The 15898-nt window shown below is 38.1% G+C and overlaps 2 protein-coding genes across 8 annotated transcripts; one reads left to right on the forward strand and one right to left on the reverse strand.

Moving 5' to 3' along the window:
* Positions 1-82: 82 nt before the first annotated feature.
* On the reverse strand, positions 83-3491 carry cenpo (centromere protein O). Of its 5 annotated transcripts, none has more exons than XM_086274145.1 (7): positions 3372-3491; positions 2976-3110; positions 2645-2796; positions 2022-2172; positions 1595-1866; positions 979-1138; positions 83-568 (listed from the first exon to the last, which is right to left on the reverse strand). In XM_086274145.1, the coding sequence occupies exons 1-7, from the start codon at positions 3466-3468 to the stop codon at positions 459-461; spliced, it is 1077 nt and encodes a 358-aa protein (XP_086130271.1). In that variant the 5' UTR covers positions 3469-3491; the 3' UTR covers positions 83-458. The 5 variants fall into 5 exon arrangements, with proteins under 5 accessions (XP_086130271.1, XP_086130273.1, XP_086130272.1 ...); XM_086274147.1 differs by having other exon boundaries at positions 3426-3483; XM_086274146.1 differs by having other exon boundaries at positions 2976-3107; positions 3372-3483.
* On the forward strand, positions 2689-14395 carry slc5a6b (solute carrier family 5 member 6). Of its 3 annotated transcripts, none has more exons than XM_086274143.1 (17): positions 2689-3179; positions 3326-3400; positions 4745-5204; positions 5289-5354; positions 6278-6329; positions 6440-6507; positions 6785-6939; positions 7868-8008; positions 8347-8476; positions 8857-8945; positions 10317-10429; positions 10532-10602; positions 10681-10767; positions 10844-10995; positions 11070-11176; positions 11262-11383; positions 13397-14395. In XM_086274143.1, the coding sequence occupies exons 3-17, from the start codon at positions 4857-4859 to the stop codon at positions 13532-13534; spliced, it is 1839 nt and encodes a 612-aa protein (XP_086130269.1). In that variant the 5' UTR covers positions 2689-3179; positions 3326-3400; positions 4745-4856; the 3' UTR covers positions 13535-14395. The 3 variants fall into 3 exon arrangements, with proteins under 3 accessions (XP_086130269.1, XP_086130267.1, XP_086130270.1); XM_086274141.1 differs by having other exon boundaries at positions 3344-3400; XM_086274144.1 differs by lacking the exon at positions 3326-3400.
* Positions 14396-15898: the final 1503 nt, after the last annotated feature.

Raw genomic sequence — 15898 nt, forward strand, 5'->3', positions numbered from 1 at the left:
TGAGACTGCCATGGCAACAAGCATACCTGTATGACTGTACTCAGCGCAACAGTGTGCAAAATAATAAAAAAAATAAATAAAATTGATGTTTTTCCTTTCTTTATTAGAAAGAGGGACAATACATATTATTGAACATTTTAACAAATGTAACTATGCCAGATTATAGCCTAATTTCCATCTGTAGACCCTCTGGCAGGTTGACGTTACACACAAGTTAATAGCAACATCAGAGACAGTATTTACAGACCATGTATATAGAGACAGGGACAAAAAAACAGCGATCGCATCACAAATATGACTTTTATTGCCTGAATTTTAAGACTTTTTGCTTGAACATTTGGAAACTTCACTTTCTTACAATTTAATACCTTAAAAACAAAAATGAAAAATGAGTAAGTACATTACTCTTTTAGCAAAATGCAACAGCAAAACTCATTTAATACATATTAGTGAATAAATTAAGCAATGCTTCCCATTTTCTTCATGGTTATTAAAGCTTTGTGCACAGGAGTCTCCATAAGTAAGGTGCAGTTTTTCTTCCACTGTGGAGAATCGGGAAGCTGTTTGTCTGCAACAAACAAAAGGAAATCAACATTAAACAACATTACCAAATTTAAGTTTTATGGGTGTCTTTAACAACAACATCACATGTTTGTAAACAGACTTTCTACATCTATTAAATGGACAAAAGTATCGGGTCGCATTACAGCAAAAGTCTGCTCAGCCACTGAAACAGTCCTGTCACTTCTTGAACCGTTTGTGGCTGACCTCTTGTGGCTCCTGAACACTTCCACTTTTAATATACTTGAAGCTGATGGTTGAATATCTAGGATTTCACAAGCTTCCTTTTTGCAATTCAGTGACCGCTTTACAATGACCATTACTTCCACAAATGTTCGTAAAAGCATGTTGCATCATACGCCTGTGGGAATGGGACTGAGTTTGCATTTAAAACAAAAATGAATGTGAAACTCTTACCTTCACTTTCCAGATGGACTCGTGTGGGGAGACATCTGGTGTGGTCCGTGTAGTCCAGTGTGCAGAGCACAGCTGTCTTTTCTCTCGGCACAGTGAATAACAGCACCAGTAGTGAACATAAAACATTACTCTCCATCACCTCAACAGACTTATGTTTCTCCTATAAACAAAAAGCAAAACAGGGTCAATTTGATATTGTTTTAAAACAAATAGCAATGAATACAAAACGGTTTTGTGCTTTAAAGGCCATAAATAGTTTGTGCTTAACATTAATGGGTTCTTGGCTTTCAAAATTTACGAATGGAACAAAACTCCACGGTTTCTACTGTTCACCAACAAAACTACAGGTTTCATAAAAAGAACTGTGCAACTGTTTAGGGTACTTTTGATTGTTATATTCTTATTCATAATTTAATCAAAGTGTAAATTAATTCTGTAGTAGAACAAGCCCAAACGTCCAGCCAGAGATATGTTTAAAAAAAAAAAATCTTCAGCCACCTAAACATGGAGTCCTGCAACAGATGGCTTTGCCCTCCCAGAATGCTGACATGATGGAGTCAACATCAGCTACTGAGGGATATGGTGAAATATAATTTAAAAAAGTGAAATCTGGCACCTTAACAAGCTTCAGCTGCTGCTTGCGACCAGCAAAGGCGTTGAGATGTTTGCTGAGGGTGTCCAGAAACACCCTCAGGTCTGTCTGCATGTTGTTCTGCTCAGCAAGGTTGTTTAGGGGAATAAAGGGAGGGATGTTGTGGCGACTAATCTTTACAGTTGGCTTCAGATCAATCTCCAGGTTAAAGGTGTCTAAGAAGATGTCCTCATAGGCCGTTGCGATAGATACGCACGCTCCTTTCCCCTTGCGAGTCTTTATGATGTCATACCCACCTGATGATATCAGCAAATAAAACAGAGCAGGAAAAAAGAGAGGATTAAAACAGACCAATAAAGATCTGAAATATGAGACACACTGGAAAAAGTCAGTGAAAACATCTCCAGGTGACACTGAACCAGAGGAAATAATACTGCAGTTAGGCTGATACCAATGAGGTGATGAGCATGTAGAAGATCTTTCAGCTGAGTGTGTCTGGCCATGAGCCGCAAAAGTTTTGAGTTCTCCGACTCTTCCTCCATGTTCTCCTCTTCTTCATCTGCACACTGTTTGTCCATAGCCAACCTCAGTTTCTGGAGGTCCTGTAACAGGGAAGTGCAACCAGCATGTGAAAGTGATGTAACGTTTCAGACCCAGTTCAAATGTGAGCATCATATTAACATGAAATCAGTTGGTTTATCACTGCTTTCTCACACCTAAGTAAACAATCAGGATCGGAATCCCAATCAAAAATACTATTATATGCCTGTCAAACAGTGGTTCATCTCTCGAGTTGTGTACCTTCTTTATGCTTGAATGATTTATAGATCGGTGTTAAATGGCTTAACAAAGAAATACAATATTCTTCTGAAAATGGTCAGGTAAGGATGAGTACTCTACTGTAGTATATAAGTAAAACACTAACATAAACTACTATATCTTGATAAATATTTCAATGTAATCGTACTATAAACTGTATATTTTATGAATATAAATACGGCTTATAATTTTATAAATTTATCACGTGTTTTGCGTAAATATTTGTCCAGCTTCTACCATCATGAGCCCCCAAACCTGGTGCGTCTGTATCTGTGCCTTCAGCTGCTCTCTCTGGGTCTTCAGTGCTTCAACTTTAGCCTTCAGCTCCATCACACGACTGTGCTGCTGAAGCTGAGTTTTACGACTCCTGGCTTTAACTTCCAGCAGACTCAGGTGACTCAAAACACCTGAGGATAAAGCACACATTTACTAACTTCTAAAGGACACAAACGAATGTTTTACTGTTGGGCTAATAGACATTAGCTCATAGCATTAGCAGGCTAACGAACTTTGCATCACAACAATGTTCTTTATAAGCTAGCTTGCGGTGTCGCTAAGCTAGTTAAAAGCTCTCGCTCCGAGGTACCTTTCGCAGGTGCTCCCTCCATGTTTCCCGAGTCTTTTTCTTTATTTTTCTGTACGTACTTGATCCGATGTAAACATCCACTCCTCTTGCAAGTTTTTGATTTTGGCGGCTGTTGCGTCACCACACCGCCCACTTCTTCAACCCCGGAAGAAAATTAAAAACAGTTTGCGATCACATGGAGCAATGGAGCGACAGATTAGCATGGTAAGTGTGTTCAAGTCCTTTTTTCAACATAGCATAAGTTTAAACACACAAGACACACGTTTATTTGAAAATACAACCCTTGATTTTCATAAAGTCGTGATTTCATTCATGGAAATACCTTCCTCATCAAGCTTTAACTAACGCAGTGCTCTTGAACGTCTCAGTGAAAGGCATGGTGACGGTTACACTCACCCGGATACCCACAGTGCTGCCCTGTAAAGGTAACCCTGCTCAATGCCGTTGTACCTGTTCTGTCTCCGCTAGCACACTGTTTCCTCTCACACACCATGCTGTCTTGATTAGGGCCATTTCCTTCATACCCAGTCAAGTTATGCAGATAACGTTACAGACGGTCACGGGACAGTTATTTATAACTAAAATATCAAAGCTACAGCAACAGTGTCTCCAAGTCAAATTAAAGTCACTTTTAAAATCCTGCATCATGCTTTGCTATAGTACAACGAGGCTTTTGTGACCTTGTATTTTGTGCACCTCCTTTGTGGGGTTTGAGGCAAAATGATCAATTAATTGATCAGCAGAGATTTTTAGAGTATATTAATACCTAATCTGGCTCCCGGCCAGATGAAAGGATTTCAACCTTCAGTCTGTTTTAATGTGGAAGGAAATCAAAACAAGATACATGAGGATGCCACCCTGGACTCTTGAGTGACACCTATTTGTAATGCAAAAAACCCCAAAATGTTTTGAAAACAATCTTCTAGGTAATTTTTCTTGATTTAGTTAAGCAGTCAATTTAAAAATACTGCAATTTATAGTACATTCCACTGAAATATTTTTTATTGGCTGTATATTCTGATAGGAAAACACGTTTTAAAATGACCTTTTAACCCCTCTTCGCCACAGCTGGAAGCGCTTGTTTAAACGTTTGATGTCATTGACCTTGAAAACTCACAGTGACTGGTTCCTGCTGTAGCTCAGGAGCAAGGAACCTCCCCCTTTCCAAAACAGCTGACATTATTTTTGGATCAGCACAAGCAGGGAAAAGTTGACATAGTGAGAGGTTATGTGACTTCAGTTTGTCTGCTTTACATTGCACAGATTGGTGATATTCTCATGTAGCAGTGGTGCTTTGATGCAAGCATTACAGTTTAGTGACAGCAGACTCAGTGCTGAATCTGTTTGTCTGAGCAGGAGCACAAATGTCTAAGAAAAGCACAAGGAAATCAGCTGTGTGCAGATGTGTTTCTTCTCCAACTTTTGCAAAGTTGTTGTTGTTTTTTTAAATTTTATAAGCAGAAAAGGGCTGAATAGAATAATATTACATAATATAAATAATAACTCTGGATATCTGAGCAGATCACCTCACATGCAAATGATAAATAGACAGGTTCTTAAATAGCACTTTTCTAATCTGAGCACTCACTCATTCACACCCTTTCATACAAGCACTTTTTAATGCTTAAATGCTTTCTGTCTGACATTTATACTCGAATGGATGTATCAGAGAGCAACTTGAGTTTAGTATCTTGCCCAGGATTCAAAGCACCAACCTTTAACAGCCAGCCCACATGCATATTTATTCAGCTTTTTTTGTTTCCTTCAAGGTTTTTGGACTGTTATGACTGATGGGTGTGAACAAGGACGTTTCCTATTTTTCTGACCGTGTGTGTGAAGAAGCACACAATCTTCTCAAACTGCAGCCAGGAGACAATCAAGATGGACCCGTCCGACCAGAAGTTCTTCACGGTTATAGACTATGTGATATTTGCCGTCTTACTCGCTGCCTCTATGGGCATCGGGCTGTACTACGCTCTGTCTGGTGGGCGTCAGCGCACGACTCAAGAGTTCTTAATGGCAGACAGAAGCATGGGCTGCCTCCCCGTTTCCCTCTCGCTCATTGCCTCGTTCCAGTCGGCCGTGGCTATCATTGGCGTACCAGCAGAGATCTACACGCACGGCACTCAGTACTGGTTCATCGGCTGCGCCTACATCCTGGGCCTCTTCATTCCAGCTCACATTTTCATTCCAGTGTTTTACAGACTGCGCGTCTCAAGCGCTTACCAGGTTTGCCGAAGCATTTTCATTTTTCACCAGTACTCATTTAAAGCAAGCTTATCTTTAGATTTCTTATGCTGCTTTGTTTCACAGTATCTTGAGCTGCGCTTCAGCAAAGCAGTACGCATATGTGGAACTTTCACCTTCATCTTTCAAATGGTGAGTGCAGCACTGCAGTGCAATAACACAGGATGTGCTGATGCAAGGTTTTTTCCCAATATTTGATATTCAAATACCACAGCTACAAATATAACATAACTGCTGTCTTTCTCACAGGAGTAAAATATAAATAACCTCCCTTGTGTAACCTATTAAGAATTTTTTTTAAATGTAACATAACATTTTATAATAATCGGATTCTGTAGGGATGGTGCCAAAAAATAAGTTTAGGCTTACAGTTGTTTTTTTTTTACATTTTTTAAATTTACAACTGGTAAAAATAAAGACAGAATAAGTGTAAATGACAGGGTTAGAGAAGGTGGACAAGTTTAATGGAGCTGGAAATGGTAGAGTTGAAGATGTTAATATTTTCACTGAGAGGGGCCAAAATTGGCAAGATTAGAAATAACTACATCAGAGGGACAGGTTAGATTGAGCAGTTTGGAGACAAAGTTAAGATGAGGCTGAGATGGTTTGGACGTGTGCAGAGAAGCGATATATGCTGGACAAAAGATGTTGATGGTGGAGCTGCCAGGCAGGAAGAAAGGAGGAAGACCACAGAAAAGATTATGGATGTACTGAAGGAGGACATACACAGGGTTGGTGTGACAGAGGAGGATGTTAGAGATAGTGTGAGATGGAGGCAGATGATCCACTGTGGCGACCTTTAAAGAGAGCAGGCAGGAGAAGAGGAAGACTGATACCCAGTAGCTATGTCATGTTGTACCAGCTCTAGTTTTATTTTAAGCAGATATAATAAAGCGGTGTAAATATTCTTTTTTTTTACTCTCAGCTATAAGGATAATAAACTTAATGTCACTTTGCACATTTAGTGGACCGCTTTAGTGCATTCAATAATATAAAGGCCTTAAAGTTCAAAGGTTTTTCTATGAAGCTGACATTTTCTTTTTGCCCGACTGCAGGTTATCTATATGGGAGTTTGTGTGTATACTCCTGCCTTTGCACTAAATGCAGGTAAGAAGAGGTCATTTATTTATTTATTTATTTATTTTTTACTTTCTCATTGAACTTAACTAAATAATTCTTGTAGTTCAGTGGGTTGCTCTCTGTCTCTGTTTTTGCAGTCACTGGGTTTGAACTATGGGGAACAGTGCTGGCCACTGGACTCGTGTGCACATTGTACACAACACTGGTGAGTTACATCACAGGCTCAGTTTGAATCAGCCATCTACAAGGGCTTTGAATAAATTGAGAGTGATTTTATTGAGCTTAACCTGATAGGAATGACTTGCTCTTCTGTCAACACTGCCTTTGCTACTCTATAAAAATAACTTGCAAGAACTGACAAAAAACCTGCAAAAAATACCCATAAATATTTTTTAGTAGGGTCTTTATTTTTGAGTAGCAGTTGAATACTTCTTGATTCACATATGTAGCCTTTTAATGCTTTCGGTGCCTTTTTGTCTCAGGGTGGTTTGAAGGCCGTCATCTGGACAGACGTCTTTCAGACTGTTGTGATGTTTGCAGGGCAGCTGGCTGTCATTGTGGTGGGAGTGCAGAAGACTGGAGGAGTGGCTGATGTTTGGAGGAAAGTCTGGGAGGGAAACCGCATCTCTGGCCTCGAGTGCGTTTGAAGTTTGCTTAATGGAAACGACTCTATATGAATATGTGAAATATGCAGGCAAGGGGCATGATATTTGATACTGAAAGCTTTCTGGGGTGTACAACACTGAGCACACATTAGTTGCATGCAGATGAAGATGGGGGGGGGAAAATAAAATACACGGCATATATATCCAGATGATAGTCAAATACATCGCACACTCCAATAAAGCTGTCATTATTTTTCGTACCGGCAACCACACGAAACTTCCTTCTTTCTAACAGTCTTTCAAACAGCTGCAGAATTAAAGCACTCTGAAATCTAATGCTTTGTTTTGTTGTAGCTCGTACATTTAAAAACCACAGTGCGGTTTTTCTGGTGAGAAATTAGGTTTGCATTTGGTTATTAAAATGTATCTGCATTCTAAACAATGACTGGCAGATGGAAACCAATATCACCTGGCTCCATGGGAGCTGTAAAAATGTGTCTGTTGGCACCTGAGGCTACTTCAGCAAAGTAGCGGTTGAATTTACATGGATGCGGAAAATCTGAAAAAATGTTTGCAGACTGTCTTACAAACGAAAAACAATCCTTCACCTATCCTACAAGTTAAATGCAGGTTATAGTACTGCAGGTGGCATTAAAACCTCCACTTATTTAGTAGAGGGAGGAAAAAAAAAAATCAAATCTAGCTTGAATGTGTTTCTCTTCAATATTTAGTACTTGTAAATCTTTGTTTCTGCAGTTTTAAGAAAGGTTTTGTCAGCTATTGCTTTTTTTTATTAAATTAACCCAGGACTGTATTCTTCAAATAGTATATTTGGAATCATTACCTGCTGCTGCAAGTTTACTCTACATGGAGGCTTGTTGGAAAGAGCTCCGGTCCATGCATTTGATTTCATAAGATATAGTCTTTAAACCGCATCTCTTTCTCTCGCCTGTGATACAGTCTAAACCCAGATCCGACAGAGAGACACACCTTCTGGACTCTTGGGGTCGGTGGGGTCTTCCTCATGCTGTCCCTGTATGGTGTGAACCAGGCTCAGGTCCAAAGATACCTCAGCTCACGCACAGAGAAAGAGGCTGTCAGGTAAGCAGTGGCTTTGATATTAAAGCAAAGATTCTTGTGAATTCATACTGATAATATGTTCTACAGTTATTCATGACACAACAGAGATGGAAGGAGACGGTAGATGAGCCTCTCAATATTTTATTTCAAGCTAGCTTGTATGTATTCATGTGCTTTATTAAATCCCGTGGCTGTTAGATTAGCTATATGTGTTAGCCACTCTGCTCTGCAAGTTTAAAGGAGGGTGCTCCAAAAAAACATGAAAAAAACATCTGCAAAAAGGATGAGTGAAATAAAAAGAAAATGACAAGAAGCTGACTTCAAAGTTAGCACCTTATTATGTTCCCAACCTCCTGCAGGTCTTGCTACATGGTTTTTCCCTCCCTGCAGCTGGCTCTGGCTCTAAGTTGTGTGATGGGGCTGGTCATGTTTGCACGTTACTGTGGAGAGGACCACTCTGACAAGCTGGCCAGTTCTTCACGGGATGCAGTGAGTTGCACTGTGCTGTGTAATGTTTTTAGTGTTCCCATCCATCCATCCATCCATCCATCCATCCATCCATCCAGGATGAATATTGCATAACTGTCATACTCTTCTCTGGAGTAAACAAAATCTGAAGTGAAATATGAAGGATGATCAAAAATATTCGTGCCGAATTAAACAAAGTACCCCTGAGAGCACAAAAAAACCCAGCATTGGTATTTGCATATTTTATAGTGATACCTTTCATTACATTCGACTCATGTCTCTCTAGTGTGTTTTGGACATCAGAGATGATACAATATGTGTTTTGTTCCTGGCAAATTGTACATTTATGCAAATCGAACTGAAGGTACCAGGAAGATATGTTTATAGTTTGTTTCCCACAGATGGTGATATATTTTGTGATGGATATGCTGCACGGTCTGCCTGGGCTGCCTGGACTCTTCATTGCTTGTTTATTCAGTGCAGCCCTCAGGTACGGGACTTTCCACAGTTTCTGCAGAGACAGAATAATTTTTACTACCAATCCTCTTTCCACAGTATTTCATCCCTCAGCTTTAGGCTTGTCATGATACCTGCATTATCTACTCATCGTCACGTATGGACACATTTTCAATAATTGTCCATGACCCCAACGTTGCATGATGTTTACATGCATCTTTGTTAAAATAGGAAACATTTTAACTCACATTTCCAAAAGGAAAACAGGTTTTTCACTCTCATTAAAAGTGAAGAGACAAAAAAAAAAAAAAAATTCTTTTTTTTTTTTTTTTTTTGCTGTAATTTGTGGCTGTGCTGATCTTTGTGATGCAGTTTCACTGTCAGTGGGGCACAGGTACTGCTCCTACACACACACAGAGTGAACCTGAGGGGTGTACTACGAACCAAGATTAATGGATTAGTGTGCTATGCTGAGTCTAAAGTCATACATTACAGTGTGAATAACCTGCTGCATTTGTAGGCTATTTGTCATGAAGAATACCATAAAGGTGGCCCTCTTTTCAGGTTAAATCACCATAGCAACTTCTGCTGAACAGCTAACCTGGGCTGGAACAGGTTATGTTCACAATTGGAAGTGACTCATTTTCACTATTTCTATTATTTACAGAATCTTTAATTGTTGTATAGATTCACTGCTTAAGGAACCAGTTTTACCTGTAGAGATGTAGCTTAGTAACGCCACCAGTTTAAGCCCAGCTATAAAGTTACAGCAGCACAAACCGTTGCTATAATTTTACAGCTGCTAGTCTCATTGCCACTGGAATTTACATTTATGAAGTTGGTGATACAGAAAATATGTAAATGTTTGTGTTTCATTTGTAGGTCATTTTATCTACAGATGTGACTTTTAGTGACTTTTACTTTGATCTTGTGACAAACTCTCCTGGTGTCCATTTTACTGACTCAGAACTGAACACACTGCATAATTTTGATCTTTTAAATGCAAGTTTGAAAGTTTCAGAGCTCTAACGCGCAGATGTCACATATTTGTGTCTATCTCTGATAGGAATTGTAGGTTTTCTCAAGCGAGTAAACATAAAGAGAACCTGACTGTTTATGTGGAGCTTGCTTTATAGCTCTGTTGTGGAGTTGAAACACTGTTCCATTCTCTTTATCTCTTGAAGATAATTAATAGGAGAATTTCCTCAAATTTGTTACCAAAGTTCACCTGGACTCAAAGATAAGACTTGGTACAGACCTATAATACAAGGTGGTAACTGCGGTTGTTTATCTTTTACATCAACTCTTATTGCTGTAATGATTTAGTAACTAGAATCCAAGAGGTGAAACATGCCTTTAATTTGCATTTTAAAGTTACACGCCCTTTTTCCCTTTTCTTGTTTAGCACCATATCGTCGGCCTTCAACTCATTAGCTACTGTAACAATGGAAGACCTCATCAAACCGCAATATCCTGCCATGACTGAGGCGAGAGCAACCCTGCTGTCCAAAGTTTTAGGTCTGCTCTCTGAAGCTTTAAATGTTGCAATTTGTGAATTAAAGCAGTGAATTGAAAATGATGCTTTGACCCTAAAGTTTATACTTGTGTCTCCTTAATAAGCTATGTCCTATGGACTGCTCTGCCTGGCCATGGCATATCTCACTCACCTCATGGGTGATTCGGTTTTACAGGTAAGCTCGCACCGGTTATAACTTTATAATCAACATACTTCTATGTTTGGACCGATTGTTTATCATATTTAACGTTAGGTGGCTTTGAAAATCTTCGGCATGGTTGGTGGTCCTATTCTTGGTCTGTTTTGTCTCGGGATGTTCTTCCCGTGGGCCAACTCCATCGTAAGTTGACTTCTAACGTAAATTCACAATAATGCTGTTTATTTATTTATTAACTTATTTTGGTAATTGTTTCCAGGGAGCTCTGGTAGGTCTGTGTGCAGGACTGGTTGTGGCTTTCTGGCTCGGCATTGGAAGCATCCTCAATCGTAGCACAAGACCACTACCACTCGAATGCGGCACCAATGCGACTATTGCTATTCAGACAGCGTTCAACAATACCACTCTGAGGTACAGATCACTCCGGCTGCACACTGTGACCTCTCCTCATTGATCATCTCCTTAAGCATCTCTTTGTTCTTCAGCCAACCGTCTGGACTCAAGAGATTTTACTCCCTGTCCTACATGTGGTACAGTGGCTTTAACTGCACTACAGTCATTTTAATAGGCCTGATTATCAGCTTTCTCACAGGTAGGTGAGTTCTTATGCATATCTTTATTGTCCATAACTTTTCTTTATAAAATTTTTATTAGAAATTCTTAATTATGTTTCTTAGGCCCAACAAAGGAAGAAGATGTGATGCCAGGAACACTCTATCCCCTGTTAGGAAAACTTTTTTGTTTTCTACCTGAACACCTGAAGAAGAAGCTCTGCTGTGTGACTCCACTGGGACAAACGGTGAGTGAAAGGATCGATTTAATAGCAAAGAACCTTGCAACATTTATATATGATGTATTTGCAGTAGAATAATAGTAAAGCATTAAGTAAAGATGGTGGTACAACTGTGTAACCCCGGTGAGACAGAGATGATGTTTTGAAATGTTTACTAGAATTTGGAAGCGCGGGACTTTTTTCAAGAGCCTCTTTTCAGGATCATGATTTGCAGGCGGCTAAAGTGGGATTTGGCAGCTTGGGCGTAGTGGTGCAGCATGGGAAACTAAATCACTTTAAATAAATCAGAATAATTTGTTTTGCTCTTTCTGCCCTTTTTAGCCAACCGAATTCTGCATGATATTAGTAACTGTTACACAAGCTTTATAACTAATTTCCAACACCTAAACCTTTCCAATAAGAAAGGTACAATTCAGTGAATCTAATCAGCATCGTCACTTTGAATATACATTCGTGTCAGCTACCTAGATGTAAACAGTCCAGCACTGTAAACTTTAACACATTACTCCAAACTAACCAGTTTAGCCTGTCCTAAATTTCCTGATATTTTCATCCAGTCTTTGTATAACACAGAATTAGTGTACTTCAGTTCATTGTGCAAGAAATTGTAATTCAGCAACACATCATTTATTTATAAATATCTGACTCAAATTTTTTTAAAGTTAATTACAACATTATATATACACTTTAAAATTCCAAGCATGTAAATTTCACTTTCTAAGCAGTGCTCGCCTTTGAAAATAATCATCCTTCCTTTCTTGTCCTGTCTTTCTTGCATCTTTTTCCATCTCTGATAGTGCCACATATTAACATTTTATTCTAACCCTGTAAAATACAGAAAGTGTCCACATACAAACTTCACATCTGCATCATGAACCCATTGCAGAGTTGAAAGCGAAAAAGGATGAGTTTGCAGTGCTTGCAGGCCATGGATGTAATTATTTTCTTATTATTGAGCAAATATCTATATGCCGTCACTAGAAGCAATGCCAGGCTGCAGTACATGAAAAATTAACTCATCCAGTAGTGATATGTATGAACCTGTGGATTAGATTTATTTATTAACTGACTGCTAATCACCAGGATTAACACTGCAAATTGCAGATTGTTCAGTCGTGCAAATTTAAAAGTAATTTTTATTGAGCTGACCTGACAGGTTGATGAAGGCTATTGCAAAATGTAGGTGCTACAACCTGAAAAGCCTCTGGTTTTAAAGTAAGAATTGGAACAGTTAGACTAATCAGATAATCAGAGAGACTCTAATGAAGAATATTTCAGTCTTGTGTAAGGAATCCTCATATCAGTCAGGGCTATGTGAGAAACTCATAGTTCTTTTTAGACTAAAACTGAAAGAGGTGCATTCACCTATTTCCAAGGACTTAAAGGATTCAGGACTGGGTGACTTCCTTCATCTTTATTATAAGTAATTTATCCTAACTGATTCGTCAAAGGTTGTATTCTTGCAGGAGTAAAAATCTGGTCTCAGAGACATTTTTTTATTATGTTGGAGATGGTGGGAGGGATTATCTGTAAACATCTTCAGGCACCACTGAATATAATGCTGCTTCCCCTTTTTTTCCCCAAAATTAGACTAAATATTATGTATGCTTGCTTGCATTTCGTTCGTATTTACTCTGCATCATTTAGAGTCAAAATTCAGAAGTTGGCAGCAGTCAGTCATTCTAACAGTTTATGGAAATGTGTAGCACAAAATACAGCAGTAGCAGTATGTGAAGCATCCCTGGTTTGATCCCCTTTGGGGCTTTATCAGAAAGGATCTCTGGCATAAAATACCAAATTGAACATGTAAAGCTACCTTCTGTGGAGACCCCTTGTGAATAAGAGAGTGCCTACCAGTAGCATTTAGCATAATGTCAGCATGCTAACTAACATGGTTTTTATAATCAAAATGATCACTGTTAAATATTTGCTGCTTTTTCACAGGTATGAATATTTGATAAAATCAGTTTCCTTATGTGTGTTTTTATCTTTTTAAATTAAAAAAATATCTACATATAGCTTGCAGCACCGCAGAGGCAACCTTCACAACACAAAGAAGGTAATGGACTGGCATTCCCACAAGAAGATAGATCATCACTGGAAGAGAGGGAAAATTTTCTTCCCGAGACTTTCGTAGAGTATGAAACCGCAGTGTGACGTCGACGTCTGTCACAAGAGGCTCTATTCAGCTCCCTCTAAAAATTTACATGTAGAAGTTGTGAATATCGTCCACATTAGATTGATGCCTGCAGCATTCAAAGCTACAAATTTTTCAACATTTAACATCAGAATTTTTTGTTTGTTTGCTTTTCTATTTATGTCAAAAGACTCAGCTGAACCTGTCAGTGTCTGAGTCAGTTATGTCTTACTTACATACTCTACTCTACTCAGCTTTATGTGAATGCAGCTGACAAATTGACCTTGTACTAGGCCCTGAGGCAGCTCCTCGGTTAAACATCCGTTTTAGCTTTTCTTCCATTAAGCAGGTTTATTCGGATTGAGGGCCCCTCGCAAACAGCAGAGCCAAAGCTGAGTCCCTGAGATGATTATCTTAGGAATATCCACTCTCACCTTGACATAAATGAGCAAAGACTATAGAGGCAACTTTCACACCTAAACTTTGCACATATGCCAACCTCATTATATTTTGGCCATGTTAAATTTGAGCATCTCCTATTGAAACAGTATAAAAAACTGCAGCAAGTAGGGTGAAGAATAACAGACTCACTTCAGATTGTTAGCTGCTTTCTGGAAGGTTTTTCCTGAGTACATGTTAAAAAGCTGAACTATGCTGATATATGTCAAAATTGATACGTTGGGAGCTTGACATAAGAGGAAAAGAAGTAAACATATTTTATGGTGATATTTTCTTTGTACTTGATGACTGTTTAGCATTACTGTGGCTGTTTTAAAAATGGTCCTGTGAAAAGATACAGCCTTGTCTGTTAAGAATGTTTGATTATTACTTGACCGAAAAAGTACAAAACTTTCTAAAGAGAATTAAAGATTTTATAGTTACGTTGTTGTCTTTTGTGTTGTTTTCATTAGTTTTTGTAGTTTTATGTTTTGACTTTTTTATTCATTTTTTTTGTCTGTAGTTTTGAATAGATTTGTTTCTGTAAGTTTTAAGAAAATGTTTAAAGTTTAGTTTTTTATATTATTGAAATTGTTTATTTGATTTTTATCCTCTAATACTGGGGTAATTTCACATCTTTAAGAAGTTTAGAGTAAATATTAAAGTAAACACAACACTTTGTAAAAGGAATTGACCCAGAGCTACACAATCATCTCAGTCTCAGTGTTAGGAAGCGCAAATGATTCCTTATGTTTGACATGTTCAAAAAGTCAGTGAAACTGGTCGATATGACTGAAACTAGCACCACTGAATGAACAATGTCATCCCACTGTTCATTCAGTGGTGCTAGTTTCAGTCGTTATGCAACGTACTGTTTATAAGATTGGGGAAACCTGCAGTCAGCTGAGGCTGAAGAAGTCATTTGGATGAGTGACGAAACGTTTCTCCCACTGAAAACGCTACGACATCCAGATGAACAGAATCAACCTTTTGGGTTTTGTTTTTATTTTATTTTTGCAGTTGCAAATTTCAGCGGGCCCTGTACAAGTTTCACACATGAAGATCAGTATAATGTAGCTGGAGGACTGTTTTTAAATTGTATTTAATTCGAAAACAGTTGATTACTTTTGTTAAACTTCCTGAATTAAAGTTGGAAGTCGACACTTCAATTGCATTTTGATTGTTTGATTTAAAATCCACTGGGGTGGTGTATAGAGGCAAAATGACAAAAATTGAGTCCCTGTCCAAATTTACAACTAGTGCTATTTATAATTAGCTTGCATTAAAAATACAGGCTTGGTGTTTAAATGATTAGACATTTTTCAAACTTACTCAAACATCGTACTGAGTTAGTTGTATTAATATAATATCGTACTTTCCTTAAAGCAATTTGATTTTTTTCTTAACTTGCCTGTACCGTACAATGTATATAATAAGTAACTGGACAGAAAAACACCAACAGTATTAGGATTTAAATATATGAGCTATTTTCCAGCTAGTTACATCATTAAAATGTTGTTAATATAAAGATCTACATTCCAATCATGTATTCAAGTCACAAAATATTATCATTTATGCTTTTAGACACTTTTTACTCTTGTACATTTGAATGCGCTATTTTTTTTTTTCAACTTAGTCTCCCTTCATGCACATGTTTTCGGTTGTGGCTGGTTAGATTTAGACTTCTCTGCAACATTCAAACTAAAAGAAATGTTTTGCATGTTCACATCAAGTTTGGGAGAAAGCAGCTTTTATTCTGGATGTCCTTTTTTTTTTTTTTTTAAGATAAACAAGGAAGTTTGCCAATACTATCTTTTTTCTTTTAACCAACTGATAAGTCATCGGTTTAAATAATATCCAGATTGTTAAGATGATGAATGAAAATATTATTTTAGAAATATATTATTACACTACTACTACAGTGTTATCAGAATAGGAACGACTGA

The sequence above is a fragment of the Aulonocara sp. 'chitande type north' Nkhata Bay genome, linkage group LG19, assembly GCF_057382095.1.
Source record: "Aulonocara sp. 'chitande type north' Nkhata Bay isolate Kocher_YH1m ecotype deep benthic linkage group LG19, A_spYH_male_GT1.1, whole genome shotgun sequence".
Lineage (NCBI taxonomy): Eukaryota > Metazoa > Chordata > Actinopteri > Cichliformes > Cichlidae > Aulonocara > Aulonocara sp. 'chitande type north' Nkhata Bay.

What these genes read in the sequence shown, in the direction of transcription:
- cenpo (XM_086274145.1), bottom strand. Translation starts at nt 3,468, where the DNA reads ATGGTGTGTGAGAGGAAACAGTGTGCTAGCGGAGACAGAACAGGTACA. An exon ending in GGAGGGAGCACCTGCGAAAG is followed by an intron (nt 2,797 to 2,975) that starts GTACCTCGGAGC and finishes CTTTATCCTCAG; the next exon opens with GTGTTTTGAGTCACCTGAGT. An exon ending in CACAGATACAGACGCACCAG is followed by an intron (nt 2,173 to 2,644) that starts GTTTGGGGGCTC and finishes TCCCTGTTACAG; the next exon opens with GACCTCCAGAAACTGAGGTT.
- slc5a6b (XM_086274143.1), top strand. Translation starts at nt 4,857, where the DNA reads ATGGACCCGTCCGACCAGAAGTTCTTCACGGTTATAGACTATGTGATA. An exon ending in TCACCTTCATCTTTCAAATG is followed by an intron (nt 5,355 to 6,277) that starts GTGAGTGCAGCA and finishes GCCCGACTGCAG; the next exon opens with GTTATCTATATGGGAGTTTG. An exon ending in CCTGCTGTCCAAAGTTTTAG is followed by an intron (nt 10,430 to 10,531) that starts GTCTGCTCTCTG and finishes CTCCTTAATAAG; the next exon opens with CTATGTCCTATGGACTGCTC.